The 19,705-nt window shown below is 38.9% G+C and overlaps 1 protein-coding gene across 1 annotated transcript in view; it reads left to right on the top strand.

Annotated features, from left to right (window-relative positions):
* COL19A1 (collagen, type XIX, alpha 1) overlaps positions 1-19,705 on the top strand; it is a 445,162-nt gene that overhangs the window by 209,280 nt on the left and 216,177 nt on the right. Inside the window, exons 14-15 of the mRNA XM_010848502.1 lie at positions 7,033-7,086; positions 9,304-9,339. Coding sequence (XP_010846804.1) covers positions 7,033-7,086; positions 9,304-9,339 — 90 coding nt within the window. The remainder of the gene's footprint in view (positions 1-7,032; positions 7,087-9,303; positions 9,340-19,705) is intronic.

The following is a 19,705-nucleotide window of genomic DNA, read 5'->3' as shown; positions in this document are numbered from 1 at the left end:
TCTCAGTGCATTCTTGACTGTGTGTGTGTGAGAGAGAGAGAAAAATCTGATTGATCCTTATGGTAGTGGGATTTTGGGCTCATATTTACCTTATAGTTTAAATAATGTATATCAAACATATTGAAATTGTCAAAATTTTGAGTTGCTAGAATTTAGCCTTCAAAATATAAGACCTTGACTTTTCACACATTCTAGTTTGTAATTAAATGATTTGACTGTGACCTACCATGAGATATGTTCAACATTGGCATCTGAGAATGCACTTGAGGGAGCATCTCATAAAGTTAATGTGATCCTTGAAACCAACAATCTGGGCTCGAATTCCAGCTCTGCCACTGCCCACCTGGTGTACTAATTAGCACATTCTTCATTCTCTATGTGCCTATTTCTTCATTTGCACAATGGAATAATATTAAGAGCACTTAACTCAGTCTTTTTTTAGGATTAAAGGGGTCATCAAACATAAAGCATTTAAGTCAGAGTCTTGCATACAGAAGAGCTATATAAACATTTGCTATTATTAGAAACTGGGTTAGAAAACACATTTTATCTAATAGATATAGAGATAGATAGATCTTTTCATTTATTTTTTGTGGAGTTATATAATCTTGGAAAAGTGAATTTCAATCATTCAGTTTAGTCTCTTCCACTGCAACTTTATTATTGTCTTTCAAACAACTCTTATCAGAATTATAGCATCTGATGTTTCTAAAATTGTCATGTTAATCTCCTTACACCAATGCAATCTGTGTACTGAATACAAAAATGTTGGAATCACAAAGCTGCAATATTGGCTGCCGACAGCTGGTGCCATTGCTAGGGAAAAAGCAGCAGTCAATAGAGGATGAGGAAAATGATGAATAGATGGGTAAATGTTTTTAACAAATACCATTACTTTGTATCAAATGATCTTTAAAGATGCTACATACTGTTAGTAAGCAGCTCTTGCAATGAAAATTAATTCATAGTCTACCTGCTTTTATAACTCTAGCTGTGATACTGCCTTTCAGCTTTCATTGTGCATTTAAAATTTTTATTGAAATATGGTTGATTTACAATGCTGTCTCAGTTTTAGGTATCCAGTAAAGTGATTCAGATATATATTATTTTTTAGATTCATTTCCATTATAGGTTATCACAAGATACTGAGTGGAGTTCCCCGTGCTATACAGTAGGCCCTTGTTGGTTATCTATTTCATATATTTTAATCCCAAACTTTTAATTCATCCCTCTACCCCTTCTCCTTTGGTAACAATGTTTGTTTTCTATGTCTGTGAGTCTCTGAATCTGTCTCTGTTTTGTAAGTAAGTTCATCTTGCATTTGGATAAGAGTACCTGCCTCTCATAACATATGGAGCCCACTACTGTGCTTTCGAGTATCTTTATTTACAAACATTTTATAGGTAACAGTGGTAATAGATGCCTGTCTTATTCATTATTAAATGTGGACTCTGTTTCATTTGATTCTGTATGCTTTACGGTGAGTGCTATGTCTTTTTTTCTCCAATACTGAATAGCCATTGATAGCAACTCTAGTGTCACATGAGGAGAAAAATTACACTTGAGGAAAGCATGACTGATCTGTTCTTAGAGCCTGTCATGATGCCATGACCTTAACAACATGCTGCGTGAGCTCCATGGACACACTTCAGTGGCCAACGACAAAAGTAGAGGCTTGATGAGGGCTGCTGCTGCTGCTGCTGAGTCACTGCAGTCGTGTCCAACTCTGTGACCCCATAGACGGCAGCCCACCAGGCTCCCCCATCCCTGGGATTCTCCAGGCAAGAACACTGGAGTGGGTTGCCACTTCCTTCTATGTGAGTTAAAGGACAGTTGTTACATGTCCATCAAACTGACTAGAAAACTGGACAGAACAATTAAGTATCCCTTGGGATTCAGCTTGAAAAGCACAAGCAACATTTGTCAAGTACCTTAGATGTGCCAAGTATTTTTAAACAAATGAGTGTCAGAACAACTTTTCAAGACAGATATTATCTTTTATTGAAGAATAGTTGATTCACAATGTTCTATTAATTGCTGCTGTACAGAGTGATTCAGTTATATGCATACATACATTCTTTTTTATATATATTCTTTTCCCTTATGGTTTATCATAGAAATATAGTTCTCTGTATATATAGTAAAACCTTGTTTTTTATCCATTCTATATATAAAAAGCTTATATCTGCTAACCCCCCCTCTTCCAGCCGCCTCTCCATCGGCCACCACCAGTCTGTCCTCTATGTCTGTGATTCTGTTTCATGGGTAGGTTTATTTGTGTCATGTTTTAGGTTTCACATATCAGTGACATCATATGGTAGTGGGCTTTCTGTTTGGGACTTAACTACACTCAGTGTGACAATCTCTATGTCCATCCATATTGCTGCACATGGCCTTATTTTATTCTTTTTTATGACTGAGAAGTCTTCTACTATATATATGTACCACATCTTATCCATTCATCTGTCGATGGACATTTAGATTGTTTCCATAAAGACAACTATTACTTATACCTATTTTATCGGGCTTCCGTGGTGGCTCAGACGGTAAACTGTCTGCCTGCAGTGCAGAAGACCCAGGTTTTATAGGGAAACTTAAATAACTTACTTGAGAAAAATGCATGAATCCTTTACTGACTCTTCTGAACTCCATGTGTCTGAAGTCATGAGCATCTCCAGGAGAGTCAGGCATCTCCAGGACCTGCCCCCTTCACGTGGGCTGGCACATGTATCGTAGCCCTCAGTGTTTATGTCTCCTGTGGCTGGTTGCTTTATTACCACACCTTGTCCCTGACCATAGACAGCATATTCAAAAGCAGAGACATTACTTTGCCAACAAAGGTCCGTCTAGTCGAGGCTATGGTTTTTCCAGTGGTCATGTATGGATGTGAGAGTTGGACTATAAAGAAAGCTGAGCACCGAAGAATTGATGCTTTTGAACTGTGGTGTTGGAGAAGACTCTTGAGAGTCCCTTGGACTGCAAGGAGATCCAACCAGTCCATTCTGAAGGAGATCAGTCCTGAATATTCATTGGAAGGACTGATACTGAAGCTGAAGCTCCAATACTTTGGCCACCTGATGCAAAGAACTGACTCATTTGAAAAGACCCTGATGCTGGGAGGGATTGAGGGCAGGAGGAGAAGGGGACAACAGAGGATGAGATGGTTGGGCGGCATCACCGACTCAATGGACATGGGTTTGGGTGGACTCCGGGAGTTGGTGATGGATGGGGAGGCCTGACGTACTGTGGTTCATGGGGTCGTAACTGAACTGTCCCTGACCATAGACGATTGAACCAGAGATAGTTCAAGTACTTCTTGATGCATCGGCAAGTAAGTCCCTTTTCCAGAAGGTGCAATTACAGTTGGTCTGTCAGGTAGGAATGTTGAAAATTTTTAATGTATTAGTTTATACTTCAAATAGTATTTTTGTAACGTGTAACATATATGATGATTATGAATTGTAGAATGTACTCAGAAATCAACATAATGCCATGCCCACTCCAGAGTTAATCATTTTCCTGAATATTGTGTTTCATATTCCTTCCCATTATTAAAAATAATTTCTTCCTACTCATCTGTTCATGGTAAATCAGGGTTCTGTCTTGCATGTGTATAGATGTTCCATAATATTTGTTGCAGAAATGAATATTCACTGTCTTTCTCAGCTATTTCTTTCTTCATGTTCCCCCCCTCCACCCCGATGATGTTCTACCAGCAGGAAAAGACCCCTCTTTAGTACACTTCTCAGCTTAGTAAACAGCCCAGACTCCTAGCCAGTCCTGAAGCCAAGTACAAACCAGCCTTAGTCCCTCCTTTCCCAGGGCCCACCTCCAGCATTTCTGCAACTCCATTCCCACTTCTGGCCATCTTGTTCTCTTGCCTGCAAAGCTGTGAGAGCCCCTTTCTGCTTTTGCTCTTGCTGCCTGCAGTCTATTTTCATGTTGTAGCCAAAACTCTCTTTTTTGGGAAACACTATCAAACCCTAAATGGCTTCCCCTTGCTCCTAGATCAAAACCCTGCCTTCTCTCCACAGCCTACAGTTCTCTATGTGCCATGACCCCTGACTACCCTTGAGTTCACGTCCCACTCCTCGCCTCCTCACTTACTCATGACACTCCTTCCATCCGGGGGCTGTTGTGCTTGCTGGTCCCTTACCCCTCCCCCAACACTGTTTCCCAGGATCGGTGCAAGGCTGGATCCTATACAACAACAAACACTCCCTCCACACAGAGCCCATTTCCAGCTGCTACCCTCACTGCCCTGCACTCAGCACATTCAGCCTGTGGACCTGGTCACTGCCAGTCACCCTCCTCGACACCACGAATTCCGCTGCAGCAGGAAATCTGACTTTGCTAAGGGAAAAATTATTCTGACACTTGCTAAAATGGTGAAAAAATAGTGAAAGTGTTAGTTGCTCACTTGTATCTGACTCTTTACAACCCCATGGACTGTAGGCCGCCAGGCTCCTCTGTCCATGGAATTCCCTAAGCAAGAATATTGGAGTAGGTTGCCATTTCCTTTTGCAGGGGATCTTCCCAACCCAAGGATTGAACCTGGGTCTCCTGCATTGCAGGTAGATTGTTTACTCTCGGAGCCACCAGAGAAGCCCTAAAATGGTAAAGAAGAGTTTTTAGTCAAGGTTATCACAGTACGAGTATTACAATAGGGAAGAGAGATTGGCCTCAATTCTGAATACAGCAAGGATGAGTGGGGATTTATAGCCAAGGAATAGACAGAGGTGGTCATTGAATGGAATATTGCCAAGAACAGACATCAAGGCTGGGGGATTTTCTTTAAACTAAGTTAACGAGATTCTTGCTAAAACTGGGCCAGACAGGCCATTGATGGACAGAGGCCAGGGTTGAGGCCTAGTCAAGGAGAGGACTCAGAGGAACCCGACTCAGATTTGCTTAATGAGAGTCTTTTTGAACTTCTTGTTCTTTTTTTATGTCTCTAAATAACACTATCTAATTTAAATAAAATATATAGTATATAATATTATGTGTATACAATAGATTTTAAATATAATTTCAAGACAAATATAAATATGCTATACTTTCTCATAGCCACATTTTAGAAAGTAAAAAGAAGCAGATGAAAAGAATTTTAATAATAGATCTTATTTAATCTCATATGCACATTATCTTTTCAATACACAAAAGTGAAAGTGAAATCACTCAGTCGTGTCTGACTCTTTGCGACCGCATGGGCTGTAGCCTACCAGGCTACTCCGTCCACGGGATTCTCCGGGCAAGAGTACTGGAGTGGGTTGCCATTTCCTTCTCTAGGGGATCTTCCTGACCCAGGGATCGAACCGAGGTCTCCTTCCTTGCAGGCAGACGCTTTACCCTCTGAGCCACCAGGGAAGCCTTTTCAATACATAACCAACATCAAAATTACTAATGAGCTACTGTACATTCATTTCTTGGTACCAAATGCTGAAAACCCAATGGTATTTTACACTCATGGCATATCTCCCTTCAGACCAGTCACATTTCAAGGATGAAAAGCTACATGTGGCCCTGGGCTACATATTGGGCGGTGGAGAGCTGATGATTGTAGTGGTGACTGTACAAAGAGTATCCAATAAATGTCCGCTGAATAAATGGATGACTGAACTTAGAATAAACTTGATTCACAGAAATGGCCATTTTCTTTCTGCAAGTGTTCAGAATATGTTGGTGCCAAGTTTTACTCGAGGCATGTATAAACAGAGTATGTGTTGCTTGATATGGGGAGGAATGGATATTTCAAATAATAAGAGAATATCACATTTCAATTATAATTTAATTCTTCACTCATCTTTGTTTTATAAATACCCAGAGGTAATAAAGGAAGAAAGCATAGCTATGAATTTTATCCATGAAGGAGTTTATGCAACCACAAAGGTGTTTTGATTTTTTCTTTTTTAACCAATTAGGTATTTTCATCTATTAAATTTTTTTCTTAAAGTATAAGATTGCAGTTTTCACAAGATAACAAATTTTAATAAGATTATTTTAAATATCTGGTTTTCTTTTGTTCCTTTAAATTCATCATCAGCTTCTATATTGGGTAGCTACAAGTGATAGCATTTGGCATTGTTTATTCACTGTAAAATGTCAGAGCAGTAAGAGCTGGATTCCTCAACTGGGAACAGTAAGATGCCTGGATTTATTGTGCATTGTGTGGCTTCAGAATATTTTTTCTGTTATTGTTCTTCCCTCATCCAGTGTGTTAAGAAAAAGAATTTTCCTATTTACCACATAGGACATGTCTGTCTTTTCTTCCTGTTTACACTGAAAACATTCAGCTGTAGCACTGATCTCCAGTGAAATCTATTGTGGTGTTCCTGACAGCTGTCAAATTCTGAATCAGATCAACCATATACCCACTAAAACACCCAACAGTCCAGAAGACTCATGAATATGTTTATCAGATATGCTATGTCTTATATAGTTTTACTGCTGTCTTTATAAATCCAGGTTAAAAAATGAAATAAGAATTAGAGAAACAAACCAGGCTTTAAGACAGGAGAGAGACTGCATTTTAGCTCCAACTTTATGAGGGATGGGAAAACAATATATTCTTCATCCCTTTTCCCCTCCAATTAGATTTCTCCATAGAGACAAAAAAAAAAAAGTTTTTTATTTAAACCTTGAATTTTAGGGGCAAGCTTTAAAAAAGCCAAATCAATGCTAAATCAGAGATATTTACAAGATCGACAAATTTAAGCCAAAGTGGATACTTAAAAGCTCATATAGATCTTTAGATGATGCTCTCCCAGATGGTGAATTAATGTAATTTTAGCAGGAAGCAAAGTTGCGCTAATATGCAGTACTGTGGCCTCGCACTGACTTAATGTATCTGTACCCACCACAGCACAGATGTTGTATATCATTTTACTGCCAGTTTTTCTATACCACACACTGAAGAATGGGATATGGGAGTACAGCAAATTATGATTTTAAATTTTGACTAGTGACTTGTTAGAAATTGAAGCTTTCTGTGAACTATGTATAGAAATCACATCGGGTGTGTTCTTTGTACAGGGTGTGAAAGGCGACCCGGGTCCTCGTGGTCCACCTGGCCCAAAAGGAGAAAAGGTACAGTATTTACCCAGTCTTTTCTCAAGAAAACCCCGAGAACCTATGCAGTGACTTTTCACTGATCTGTTTAACAGACAAAATGTAATTTTGTTAAAATTAACCAAAGGCTATTAGGTTAAAAAAAAAAAAACTGAACAAGAAAAGCCTTTTGGTTCATTCAATTAGTTTGAAGAGACTAAATGCACAATTGCTAGTCAACAGTAATTTGTGTTTATAAGATTTCCCTTTTCTGTCCCTCGCTCAGCACCATTAGGTGTTCATTCCATCACACATTCGCAGCTATGTGCTGCGCTGGGGACTTTGCCAGTAGCGCTGAGATGCTACCGTGGTGAAGCAGGTGGTCTTTGTGGGGAAAGAGGGTAATTGTGCATCTCAGTCTTAATCTGAATGCCCCTCTTCCTGCCACAATTTCTCATGTCATTTTATAGTGGCCTATCAGCAGGGACCTTGAAAAGAAAAGTACGAGATAGTAAAAGCAAGAGTTGTTTTGAGAAGGTCATTGGGTGATCCTAGTTTGATGACAGTATATATAATACATATGGGCATTTTGCACTGTATTTTGTTCTTCATTCTCAACATATTTAGAAATCTATATCTGTCTCCAGTATTTACCTTTGCAATAAAGTTGGCTGTAAATTGCTCCCTAATGACTGACTTAAACTTCATCAATGTTCTTTAACAACTATTGGTTATTTTTATTCAGTTGTTCCCAATATAATGATTACACAAGGCTAAGTCTTCACTTTTCAGGTGATTTTGTTAAATGAGAAAAGAGAATGTTGTAGAGATCCTCCCACATGAGAATACAGTATCCAGTGCCCCCTGCCATACAGTGTTGGTTCCATAATGTCCACTTGAAGAAGGGTTATGGCAGCGATACTTGATTTTTTTTTCTTTATGCAATAACTTTATTTAATTCACCATCAGCACTCTGGGGTTCAATATATTTATCTACAAAATGAGGGGATTTGATGAGATGGAGGGTCTCTAATTGTCAATTTTAACATTTTAAGACTTACCTTTTAAAAATGTATTCACTTTTTATTGAAAAAGTGAAAATGTTAGTTGCTACCCCATGGACTGTAGCCCATGAGACTCCTCTGTCCATGGGATTCTCCAGGCAAGAATACTTAAGTGGGTTGCCATTGCCTTCTTCAGGGGATCTTCCCAACCCAGAGATTGAACCAGGGTTTCCTGCATTGCAGGAGGATCCTTTACCTTCTGAGCCACCAGGAAAGCCCCCCCTTTTTTTATTGAAGTATAGTTTAATTTGCAATATTTTATTAGTTTCATATATACTAATCAGCATAGTGATTCATTTTGAATCACCATGGTAATTCAAAAATTTTATAGCTTATATTCCATTTAAAGCTATTATAAAATATTGGCTATCTTCCCTGTGTTGTACAATATATCCTTGTAGCTTATTTACTTTGTGCATAGTGGTTTGCACCTCTTAATTCCCTACCCCTGTCTTGCCTCTCTCTGTGATGCTTGATCTTAATGACCAAGAGTTCCCATGAAATAAACACATACGGTGACACAATAAAGCATATAGGTGACATATTTATAAATTGAAAAATAATAAACATTTAGATTAACCATATTCTTTAGATTTTGAATAGTTTTTCAATATATCTACCTGGTAATTTGTATTCATGTAATGGTCAGCAAAGCAACATTAGTATTTAAAATTTCATGACTATAGGCAAAGCCTCTTACAAATGTTCACAAGTGCAAGGCCAGTTCAGCAAAGCTTTAAAAGAGGCAATGGGGCTGCTGGAGGTGTGAAATGGGGAGACCCACTTATTATTTTTGCTGACCCACTTATTATTACTGTGCTAACTTTGTCAGAAATATAATCTGTCATTGTGACATTTCCCAGCTGCTCCATTGGCAAGTAACCATATTTGAAGAGATACTCTTTCTAATTTTGGATTAGTAGACAAAAAAATAGAAATTAGATTATTTTAGCTTTTCAAAACAAGTTCTGCTGCTGCAGAAAGCATGAAGATGCACAAGGTGATTTTTATATCATGATAGCTAAAAGCATGTAATAAATTTTTCATTGTGAAGACACTTTTATCAAGATAAAATTCTAGTTTTCTTTCCATCCAGATTTATCTAGATATTGCTTTGATCCATTCTTAAAATTTGTAAATATGTGGGCAAGAAGGGACTATTGGTAATTGCAGCTTTTCTTTCATCCTTTAGGGAGATATGGGACCGCCGGGACCACCAACCCTAACTGTAAGTATTTTTGAAGTCAAAATTCATAACTGAAATATGTTACCCTGTTTACTGCTCACAGTACATCATGACTATACCAGAATTTAAGCCATTGGATATTTTGAGAACTGAAAGTGACTTCAAAGTAGATCTAAGCAAACCTCCAGATTTTAAAGATGGAGCTTCTACCCACAGCAGTGAAGGGCTTAACCTGAGGTCATGCAGGTAGTCACTGGAAAAGTCTGGAAGCAGTACTTAACCTAAGCAATTTTCTCCACCCTCCATATGGTTCATAATTTTTCCCCTTCAGGGTTTGATTATACATTCTTAACATGACATTTAAAGTTAATGGAAGCAGAGACAGTTCTTCTTACTCTAAAAACTATAAAAGAATAAACTATAATCACCCAATGTGTAAAAATAGCTATCTGTTTAAACTGATTGTTACATTCTCCAAAACCCATTCAAGCCCATTGCTTTTTCCTATGTGAGTTGCTTCTAAGATTTGAAAATGATAAAATAGAGATATTTCAGTGACAGATTTATGAGAAAAGTTTATAATGTCCACATAATGGCATTGCTCTCAATTAAATGGTTCATCATTTATTAAACATTTAGTCATAAATACGTAATGCTTTCATATTTGGATACGATTTGCTGTTATAGATTTTCTTCATAGGCCATTAAGGTTTCTCATTTAAGTTAAAGATTTGGTCTGAGAATGACACTAAGCTTAATGGAAAAGAAGAAAGATGTTTAACTAAGATCATGTGTAGCCTGAGGCCTCTCAAATTTTATGTTGATATTAGCTAATAACATAAATTAAGAATTTAAATCATCAGTTTCCTGAGACCTATGCTGATCATAGAAGACCAAGTTTAAAGAAATCTTCTAGCATCTGGATGAGGATCCTCCCATTTGGGCAGCACAGGACTTGCAAAGGCTATGTGGCTTTGATAACATTTATATTTATCTTTGTACTTGAAAATATCATTCTGAACACTATATTAATACTGTCTTACACAAATAATCTTTGCAGTGCTCACTTAGAATGCAAATATTTCTTCATAAATGGAAAATCTAAGGAAATAAACAAATGACTTTCTTAGGAATAGCCAAATTCAATTTAGTGTGGAATTCTGTGTTTGAAGCTTTGATTTTCAAGACAGGAATAAAAACTATTTGAAAGGAGGTTTTAACTGCATACTATTCAATTTTTTGTAATTTATGGAGTTTATTTCTTAAATTATTTGGCAGTGATTTACTTCCCTTTCACTTTTTACTTTCATGCATTGGAGAAGGAAATGGCAACCCACTCCAGTGTTCTTGCCTGGAAAATCCCAGGGACTGGGGAGCCTGGTGGGCTTCCGTCTATGGGGTCGCACAGAGTCGGACACGACTGAAGCGACTTAGCAGCAGCAGCAGCAGCATTTTATTTAAATCACGTTTATTTTTCTTCAACTGAGTTATGTGCTCAATCATTCCATGTACTTATCTGATTACACAGTCATTTGCAACTTGTGTTTGAAGACTAAAATGCAATCTGTCTGTATCATTTCGCCTGATAAGCAAATTTGGCCCCTCAGCCAGAATATTATATTGGAATATGTCAATGTCAAGTGACAACTGACATCTTTCTGCCAAGTAACACCCTTTAGATGTCTCTGCACTATTCAGCGGCCAGACACTAAAGGAGTACAAACTGATTTTCATACTTATCTAAAGATAGAGAGAGACTCCAAAGTGGGAGGTTAAGAGAGTGAATTAGAAGGATGTGGAGCTTACCATCTTCCAAAACACATCAAAAAGACATCTACATGTGGTCAAATTGTCATTGAAAACTAGCAGAATACCTCTTACGCAGCCAAAGCTGCAAGAAAGATCCCCACATAACTGGTAGGATAACAAAAAGACATTGGAACAGGACCAGTGCCCCTGGGAGAGAGCTGTGAAAGAAGAAAAGTCCATACAGATGACCCCTCTCCCTGGGAACCCCCTTCATTGGCTGGGAGGTCCATTTGGCCAGATAGAGGATCTGGAGGGGCGTGGACTCTGCCCATGAGGAGTCTGCATGTGCTGGCTGGTTAGCTGTTGGGACAGAGAGAGACTGGCTCTGATGGCTGCCACCTCAATGCACTTTCCAACCTTATATGTCCTTCAGGTGGAGCTGCTAGTACATTGAGTGGACAGCTGCTGAAACTTGGGCTTCTGTGGATGGACCCTGGGAATGGACTCAGTCTAGATGTGCAGAAGCAGCCCAGAGGGCAGGAGTGTAGTCCAGGCCTAACCTCCAGGCCAGGCTTACATTAGGTCAGGGACAAGCACAACAGAGAAAGGGATGTGACTTGAACTGCTTCTGAGCAGAACCGTGGATGCCTGCATAAATGGTGCATTGGTTCACAGTGACCACGTGGGTCTCTGTTGCTTCGGCACTCACCTCCTTGGGACGGAGCACAAACTTAAGGGCCTTCTCAAATGCAACCTTCAGGGCTTCTACTGCAACAGCTGGGGAGCAGAGCCTGTTGTTGGCACACACATGGCAGGGTGTGGATTTACCATTAGAAAGCCCACTGTTAGTCTGCTCGTGGCAGGGCACAGCTCCACTGGCAGGCTTTGTGAGTACACACACCATGGGGAAGAGGCTGATTTCTGAGCCCATAATCAGCGCTGTCAAAGCAGGGACATGTGGGGTCAGGGGGTCCTGCAGCAGCAGACTTTGTTGGCGTGCACATCAGGTGAGAGACATAATCCACAGAATCACATGTCTCCAGTAGACGGGCCCTAGTGAGAGGCTTGCAGTGGTTCCTTTCCCAGCAGAAGTGCTCCAGTTCCACCCAGCTCACACAAAGCCTGAAGCTAGAATCTAGGGGGACAGGCCCTGGGAAAGCCCTACCACAGAGGCAGCTCAGGTCTCAGGTGGCAGCTCAACCACTTCAATTTCTGCAGCCACAATGCCCTGATCCACAGGGCCAGCCTTACACTAGGTCAGGGACAAACACAACAGAGAAAAGAATGCAGCATGGGCTGCTTCTAAGCAGAACCTTGGATGCCTGCGAGGTGGTGTATACATCGCTGTGACCATATGAGCTTCTCTTGCTTCAGCACTCATCTCCTTGCTACAGAGCACAAACTCAAGAGCAGCAGAGCCTTCTCACACACAAACTTCAGGGCTTCTGCTGCAACAACTGGGAAGTAGACCCAATCCCCAACAAGGCTGTGACAGTCACAGAGAGAAGAGGAGGTGCTGCCCAGCATCCAGTGCAGGATCTCTACACAAAAGCAGTCATAACCTCTATCAAGGGGATAATGACCAGCACACTCTGGGTGAAGATGTGACAGGCGTCCCTAACAGAGACAGCTCTCAAGACAAAGATATTAGACTCACATAGTCTATATAGGGATGCTCCCACATAAAAACAGCCCTCAAGACCACAGTAGTAACTATTTCTTCTAAATTTGTAGAATCACAGAAGTGTAAGTAAAATGAAGAAGCAAAGGAACTACTTTCAACAAACAGAACAAGCAAAATCCCCTAAAAATAATCAATGAAACAGACCTCTTCAGTATACTAGATCCTGAGTTGAAAAAAGTAACAAAAATGTTAAAGGAATCAAGAAAGACTTTCAATAGAAATGCAGGACTGTAACGAGGAACTGGAAACTATAAAGAGGAAACAATCAAAATTAGACAACTCAATTGCTGAGAGAAAAACAGAACTGAAAGCAGACTAAATAATGCAGAAGAACAAATAAGTGATCTGGAAGATAGAATAATGGAAATAACACCATCAGAACAACAGATAGAAAGACAAAAGGAAGCAAAAAATGAAAGCAGCATATGAGATTCTGTGGAATCATTTCAAGCATGCCAACCTACACACAATAGGGATCCCAGAAGGGAAAAAAAGAAGAAGATCAAAAAGGTATTTGAAGACATTATGGCTGAACACTTTCCAAACCTAAAGAAGGAAACAGATATCCAGTTATAGGAAGTAGAGAGAGTCTTGAACAAGATGAACCCAGTAGATCCACACCAAAATATACCATAATTAAAATGACAAAAGTTAAAGAGGATTCAAAAGTAAGGAAAAGAAAAGCAAAGAGTCAGTTACAAGGGAACCCCCACAGGTTGATTTCTCTACAGAAAATTTGCAAACCAGAATATACTTTTTGCAATATATATTCAGAGTTCTGAAAGGGGAAAACTTGCAACCTAGGATACTCCCCCCATTAAGATTATAACTTAGAATAGAATGAGAAAGAAAGAATTTCTCAGACAAGCAAAAACTACAAGAATACAGCATTAAGTCTATCCTAAAAAATAATGAAAGATCTTCTCTAAACAGAAAAGAAGCAAGAATACGTAAGAAAGGCTAAAACCACAATAGGATAGGCCAATTAAAAAAAAAAAGGATTAAACATCTTTTGAAGAAACTAGTACATAGATTTAAAACAATAAATATTTTATTAAAGCAACTAAGACTACAGTTAACAGCAAAAAGAAAAACATCATGCTGTAAAATAGGATATAAAAATCACAAAATGCAGAAGAAGGAAGTAAAGACTGTAGATTTTTTTTTTTTTTTTTTAGAATATGCCTGAACTTATACAACTATCAGTCTAATGCAAGCAGATATAATTCTGGGTTAACGTACTTGAAAGCCAGACTGACCACAAATCAAAAACATTCAACAGATTCACAAAACTCCAAAAGGAAAGAAACTCAAGTTAATTCAAGAGAAAACCATCAAACCACAAAAGGAAAGAAACAAAGAGAACTGCAAAATCAACTAGAAAATAAGGTTTAAAATGACAATAAATACATCTTATAAGTAATTGCTTTAAATGTGAATGGACTAAATGCTCCAATCAAAAGACATTGACTCAAAGGTTATATTAAAAAAAAACGAGTATCTACAATATGTTGCTACAGGAGACTCACTTTAGGGTTAAAGATGCTATACTGATAAATGAGGGGGTGGGAAAAGATATCTCATGAAAATGAAAGCAACAAAAAGCCAAAGATAGCAATACTCATATCAGACAAAATAGACTTTAAATCAAAGTGAATAACAAGGACAAAGAATAACATTAGATACTGATAAAGGGATCCATACAAGAAGATATTAGACTCATTAACATATTTGCCAACAAAGGTCTGTCTAGTCAAAGCTATGGTTTTTCCAGTAGTCATGTATGGATGTGAGAGTTGGACTATAAAGAAAGCTGATCACCAAAGAATTGGTGCTTTTGAACTGTAGTTTTGGAGAAGACTCTTGAGAGTCCCTTGGACTGCAAGGAGATCCAACCAGTCCATCCTAAAGGAGATCAGCCTTGAATATTCATTGGAAGGACAAATGCTGAAGCTGAAACTCCAATACTTCGGCCACCTGATGCAAAGAACTGAGTCTTTGGAAAAGGCACTGATGCTGGGAAAGATTGAAGGCAGGAGGAGAAGGGAACAAAAGAGGATGAGATGGTTGGATGGCACCACCAACTCAATGGATTTGAGTTTGAGGAAGCCTGGGAGTTGGTGATGGACAGAGAGGCCTGGCGTGCTGCAGTCCATGGGGTCACAAAGAGTTGGACACAACTGAGTGACTGAACTGAACATATATGCCAATGTAGGAGCACCTAAATGTAAATAATGTAATATAAAGCAAATAATGTAATGTAAAGCAAATAATAACAGACATAAAAGGAAAAGGTAACAGGAATGCAATGATAGTGGGATACTTAAACACTGCACTGACCTCAGAGACCTGTCTTCCAGACAGAAAATCAGCTAGGCAACAGAGCTCCTAAATGACACACAGAACAGCTGGACTTAATTGATATCTACAGGAAACGACATCCAAAAAACCCAGAATACACATTCTTTCCAAGTGTATGTGGGACATTCTCTAGAACAGACCACATACTAAGACATAAAGCAAGTTTCAACAAATTTAAAAGGGTAGAAGTTATTTCAAACATCTTTTCTGACCACAGTGGTAGGAAACTAGAAATGAACCACAGAAAGAAAAGAAGAAGAAGAAAAAAAAAAACAGTATGGAGATTAAAAAACACACAATGAAAAAACCAATGGATCAACGATAAAATGAAACAGGAAATCAGTCAAGACAAACAACAGTGAAACCATAGTCTTACAAAATCTAGCGGATGTAGCAAAGCCTGTACTAAAGGGGAAATTCGTAGTGATACAGGCTGTCTTCAAGAAACAAGAAAACCTCAAATAAACAACCTAAACTGTCACCTGAAAGAATTATAAACAGAAGAACAAAAAAAGTCAATAGTAGCAAGGAAATAATAAATATCAGAAGAATAAATAAATAAAATTGAGATAAAAATAATAGAAAACATCAATAAAACTAAGAGCTGGGTGTTTTTTTTAAACAAAATCAACAAATCTCTAGCCACGTTCACCATCAAGAAGAGAGATGGGACCCAAATAATCAAAAAAAGAAATGAAAGAGGAAAAATAACTACAAATACCACAGAAAAACAAACAAAAATAACATTATGCTGTGAACAGTTATATGCCAACAAATTGGACAACCTATAAGAAATAAACAAGTATCTAGAAATATACAACCTTCCAAAACTGTGTTGCTGCTGCTGCTAAGTCACTTCAGTCGTGTCCGACTCTGTGTGACCCCATAGACGGCAGCCCACCAGGCTCCCCCGTCCCTGGGATTCTCCAGGCAAGAACACTGGAGTGGGTTGCCATTTCCTTCTCCAATGCATGAAAGTGAAAAGTGAAAGTGAAGTCGCTCATTCGTGTCTGACTGTTCGCGACCCCATGGACTACAGCCTACCAGGCTTCTCCGTCCATGGGATTTTCCAAGCAAGAGTACTGGAGTGGGGTGCCATTGCCTTCTCCAAAACTGTGTTAAGAAGAAACAAATCTTTGAAAAAGATTGACCACTAGAAATGAAATAGAATTTGTAATGGAAAAAAAAAAAGAACTTCCTACAAACAAAAGTCCAGGACCAGATGGGTCTCTGGGAAATTCCACCAAATATACAAATAATAATTTATACACATCCTTCTTAAACTATTGCAAAAAATTAAAGATGAGGGAACACTCTTGTAGTCATTCTATGAAGCCACCATCACTCTGATACCAAAATCAGAGAAAGACACTACAAAAAAAGAAAATTATAGGGGAATACCTTTGATGAAGATAGATGCAAAAATCCTCAACAAAATATTAACAAATTGAATCCAACAATACTTGAAAAGAATCATACACCATGATCAAGTTGGACAAATACCAGAGTCGTAAGAGTGTTTCAACATGCTCAAATCAACCAATGTGATACATCACATTAGAAAAGGAAGAGATGAAAACCACATGATCATCTCAATAGACACAGAAAATCATCTGATAAAATTCAGCATTGACTTTTGATAAAATCCTCTCACCATAGTGGGTATAAAGGGAACATATCTCAACATAATAAGAGCCATTTATGACAAACCCACAGCCAACACTGTACTTACCAGTGAAAAGAGGAAACTCTTCCTGTTGCATTCTAAAACAAGCAAGAGAGCCCCCTCTCACTACTTATATTCACCATTGTTTTGGATGACTCGGTCACAGCAATCAGACAAGAAAAAGAAATAAAGCGTATCCAAATTGGAAGGGAAGAGGTTAAATAGTCATTATGCAGATGACATGATACTCTATATGCTGCTGCTGCTTCTGCTACTAAGTCGCTTCAGTCGTGTCCGACTCTGCGACCCCATAGATGGCAGCCCACCAAAGAGTAGCAAGGACAGATAAGAAAGCCTTCCTCAGTGATCAGTGCAGAGAAATAGAGGAAAACAATAAAATGGGAAAGACTAGAGATCTCTTCAAGAAAATTAGAGATACCAAGGGAACATTTCATGCAAAGATGGGCACAATAAAGGATAGAAATGGTATGAAACTAACAAAAGCAGAAGACTTTAAGAAGAGGTGGCAATAATACACAGAACTATGTAAAAAAGATCTTCATGACCTAGATTATTATGATGGTGTTATCACTAACCTAGAGCCAGATATGTTGGAGTGCAAAGTCAAGTGGGTCTTAGGAAGCATCACTACGAACAAGCTAGTGGATGTGATGGAATTCCAGCTGAACTATTTCAAATCCTAAAATATGATGCTGTGAAAGTGCTGCACTCAATATGCCAGCAAATTTGGTAAACTCAGCAGTGGCCACAGGACTGGAAAAGGTTAATTTTCTTTCCATTCCTAAAGAAATGCAATGCCAAATAATGTTCACAGTACCACACAGTTGCACTCATTTCAGCTGCTGGCAAAGTAATGCTGAAAATCCTCCAAGCCAGGCTTCAACAATACATGAACCGAGAAATTCCAGATGTTCAAGCTGGATTTAGAAAAGGCAGAGGAAGTAGAGATCAAATTGCCAACATCTGTTGGATCATAGAAAAACCAAGAGAATTCCAGAAGAACGTCTACTTCTGCTTCATTGACTAGACTACAGCCTTTGACTGTGTGGATCACAACAAGCTGTGGAAAATTCTTCAAGAGATGGGAATATCAGAGCACCCTACCTGCCTCTGAGAAACTTGTATGCAGGTCAAGAAGCAATAGTTAGAACTGGATATGGAACAAAGTTCCAAATTGGGCAAGGAGTATGTCAAGGCTGTATATTGTCACCCTGCTTATTTAACTTCTATGCAGAGTACATCATGAGATATGTTGGGTTGGATTAAGCACAAGCTGGAATCAAGATTTTCAGGAGAAATATCAATAAACTCAGATATGCAGATGACTCCACCCTTATGGCAGAAAGTGAAGAGGAACTAAAAAGCCTCTTGATCAAAGCTAATGAGGAGAGTGAAAAAGCTGGCTTAAAACTCAAGATTAAAAAAACTAAGATCATGGCCTCCAGTCCCATCGCTTCATGGCAAATAGATGGGGAAACTATGGAACAGTAGACAGACTTTATTTTCCTGCAGATGGTGACTTCAGTCATGAAATTAAAAGATGCTTACTCCTTGGAAGAAAAGCTATGACCAACCTAGATAGCATATTAAAAAGCAGAGAAATTTCTTTATTGACAAAGGTCCATCTAATCAAAGCTTCGGTTTTCCCAGTAGTCATGTATGGATGTGAGAGTTGGACCATAAAGATGGCTGAGTGCCAAAGAATTGATGCTTTTAAGCTATGGTGTTGGGAAAGACTCTTGCGATTCCCTTGGACTGCAAGCAGATCAATTCAGTCAATCCTAGAAGAAATCAATCCTGAATATTCATTAGACGGATTAATGCTGAAGCTGAAGCTGCAATACTTTGGCCACCTGATGTAAAGACCCAACTCATTAGAAAAGACCCTGATGCTAGGGAAGATTGAAGGCGGAAGGAGAAGTGGAGGACAGAGGATGAGATGGTTGAATGGCATCACTGACTTGAATGACATGAGTTTGAGCAAACTCCAGTAGTTGGTGAACGACAGGTAAGTCTGGGGTTCTGCAGTCCATGCGTTCGGAAAGAGTCAGACTTGACTGAGTGACTGAACAACAGCAATGGGAATAAGAACAATGTGCCTGCCCTTCCCATTTCTATTCAACATAGTACTGGAAGTCTTAGCGTGAGAAACTAAGGAAGAAGAATAAATAAAATACATCTAAATTAGAAAGGAAAAATGTAAAACTTTCTTTATTTGCAGATTTTATGATCTTTTATACAGAAAATATAAAAAAACAGTTAGAACTGGACACGGAACAACAGACTGGTTCCAAATAGGAAAAGGAGTATGTCAAGGCTGTATATTGTCACCCTGTTTATTTAACTTATATGCAGAGTATATCAAGAGAAATGCTAGACTGGAAGAAACACAAGCTGGAATCAAGATTGCCGGGAGAAATATCAATAACCTCAGATATGCAGATGACACCACCCTTATGGCAGAAAGTGAAGAGAAACTAAAAAGCCTCTTGATGAAGGTCAAAGAGGAGAGTGAAAAAGTTGGCTTAATGGCATCCAGTCCCATCACTTCATGCCAAATAGACGGGGAAACAGTGGAAACAGTGTCAGACTTTATTTTTCTGGTCTCCAAAATCACTGCAGATGGTGACTGCAGCCATGAAATTAAAAGACGCTTACTCCTTGGAAGGAAAGTTATGACCAACCTACATAGCATATTCAAAAGCAGAGACATTACTTTGCCAACAAAGTTTCATCTAGTCAAGGCTATGGTTTTTCCTGTGGTCATGTATGGATGTGAGAGTTGGACTGTTAAGAAGGCTGAGCGCCGAAGAATTGATGCTTTTGAACTGTGGTGTTGGAGAAGACTCTTGAGAGTCCCTTGGACTGCAAGGAGATCCAACCAGTCCATTCTAAAGGAGATCAGCCCTGGGATTTCTTTGGAAGGA

This window comes from Bison bison, unplaced genomic scaffold (assembly GCF_000754665.1).
Source record: "Bison bison bison isolate TAMUID 2011002044 unplaced genomic scaffold, Bison_UMD1.0 scf7180017864268, whole genome shotgun sequence".
Taxonomy (NCBI): domain Eukaryota; kingdom Metazoa; phylum Chordata; class Mammalia; order Artiodactyla; family Bovidae; genus Bison; species Bison bison.
Note: the sequence above shows the minus strand (reverse complement) of the source record. Positions and strands in the feature narration are given on the sequence as shown.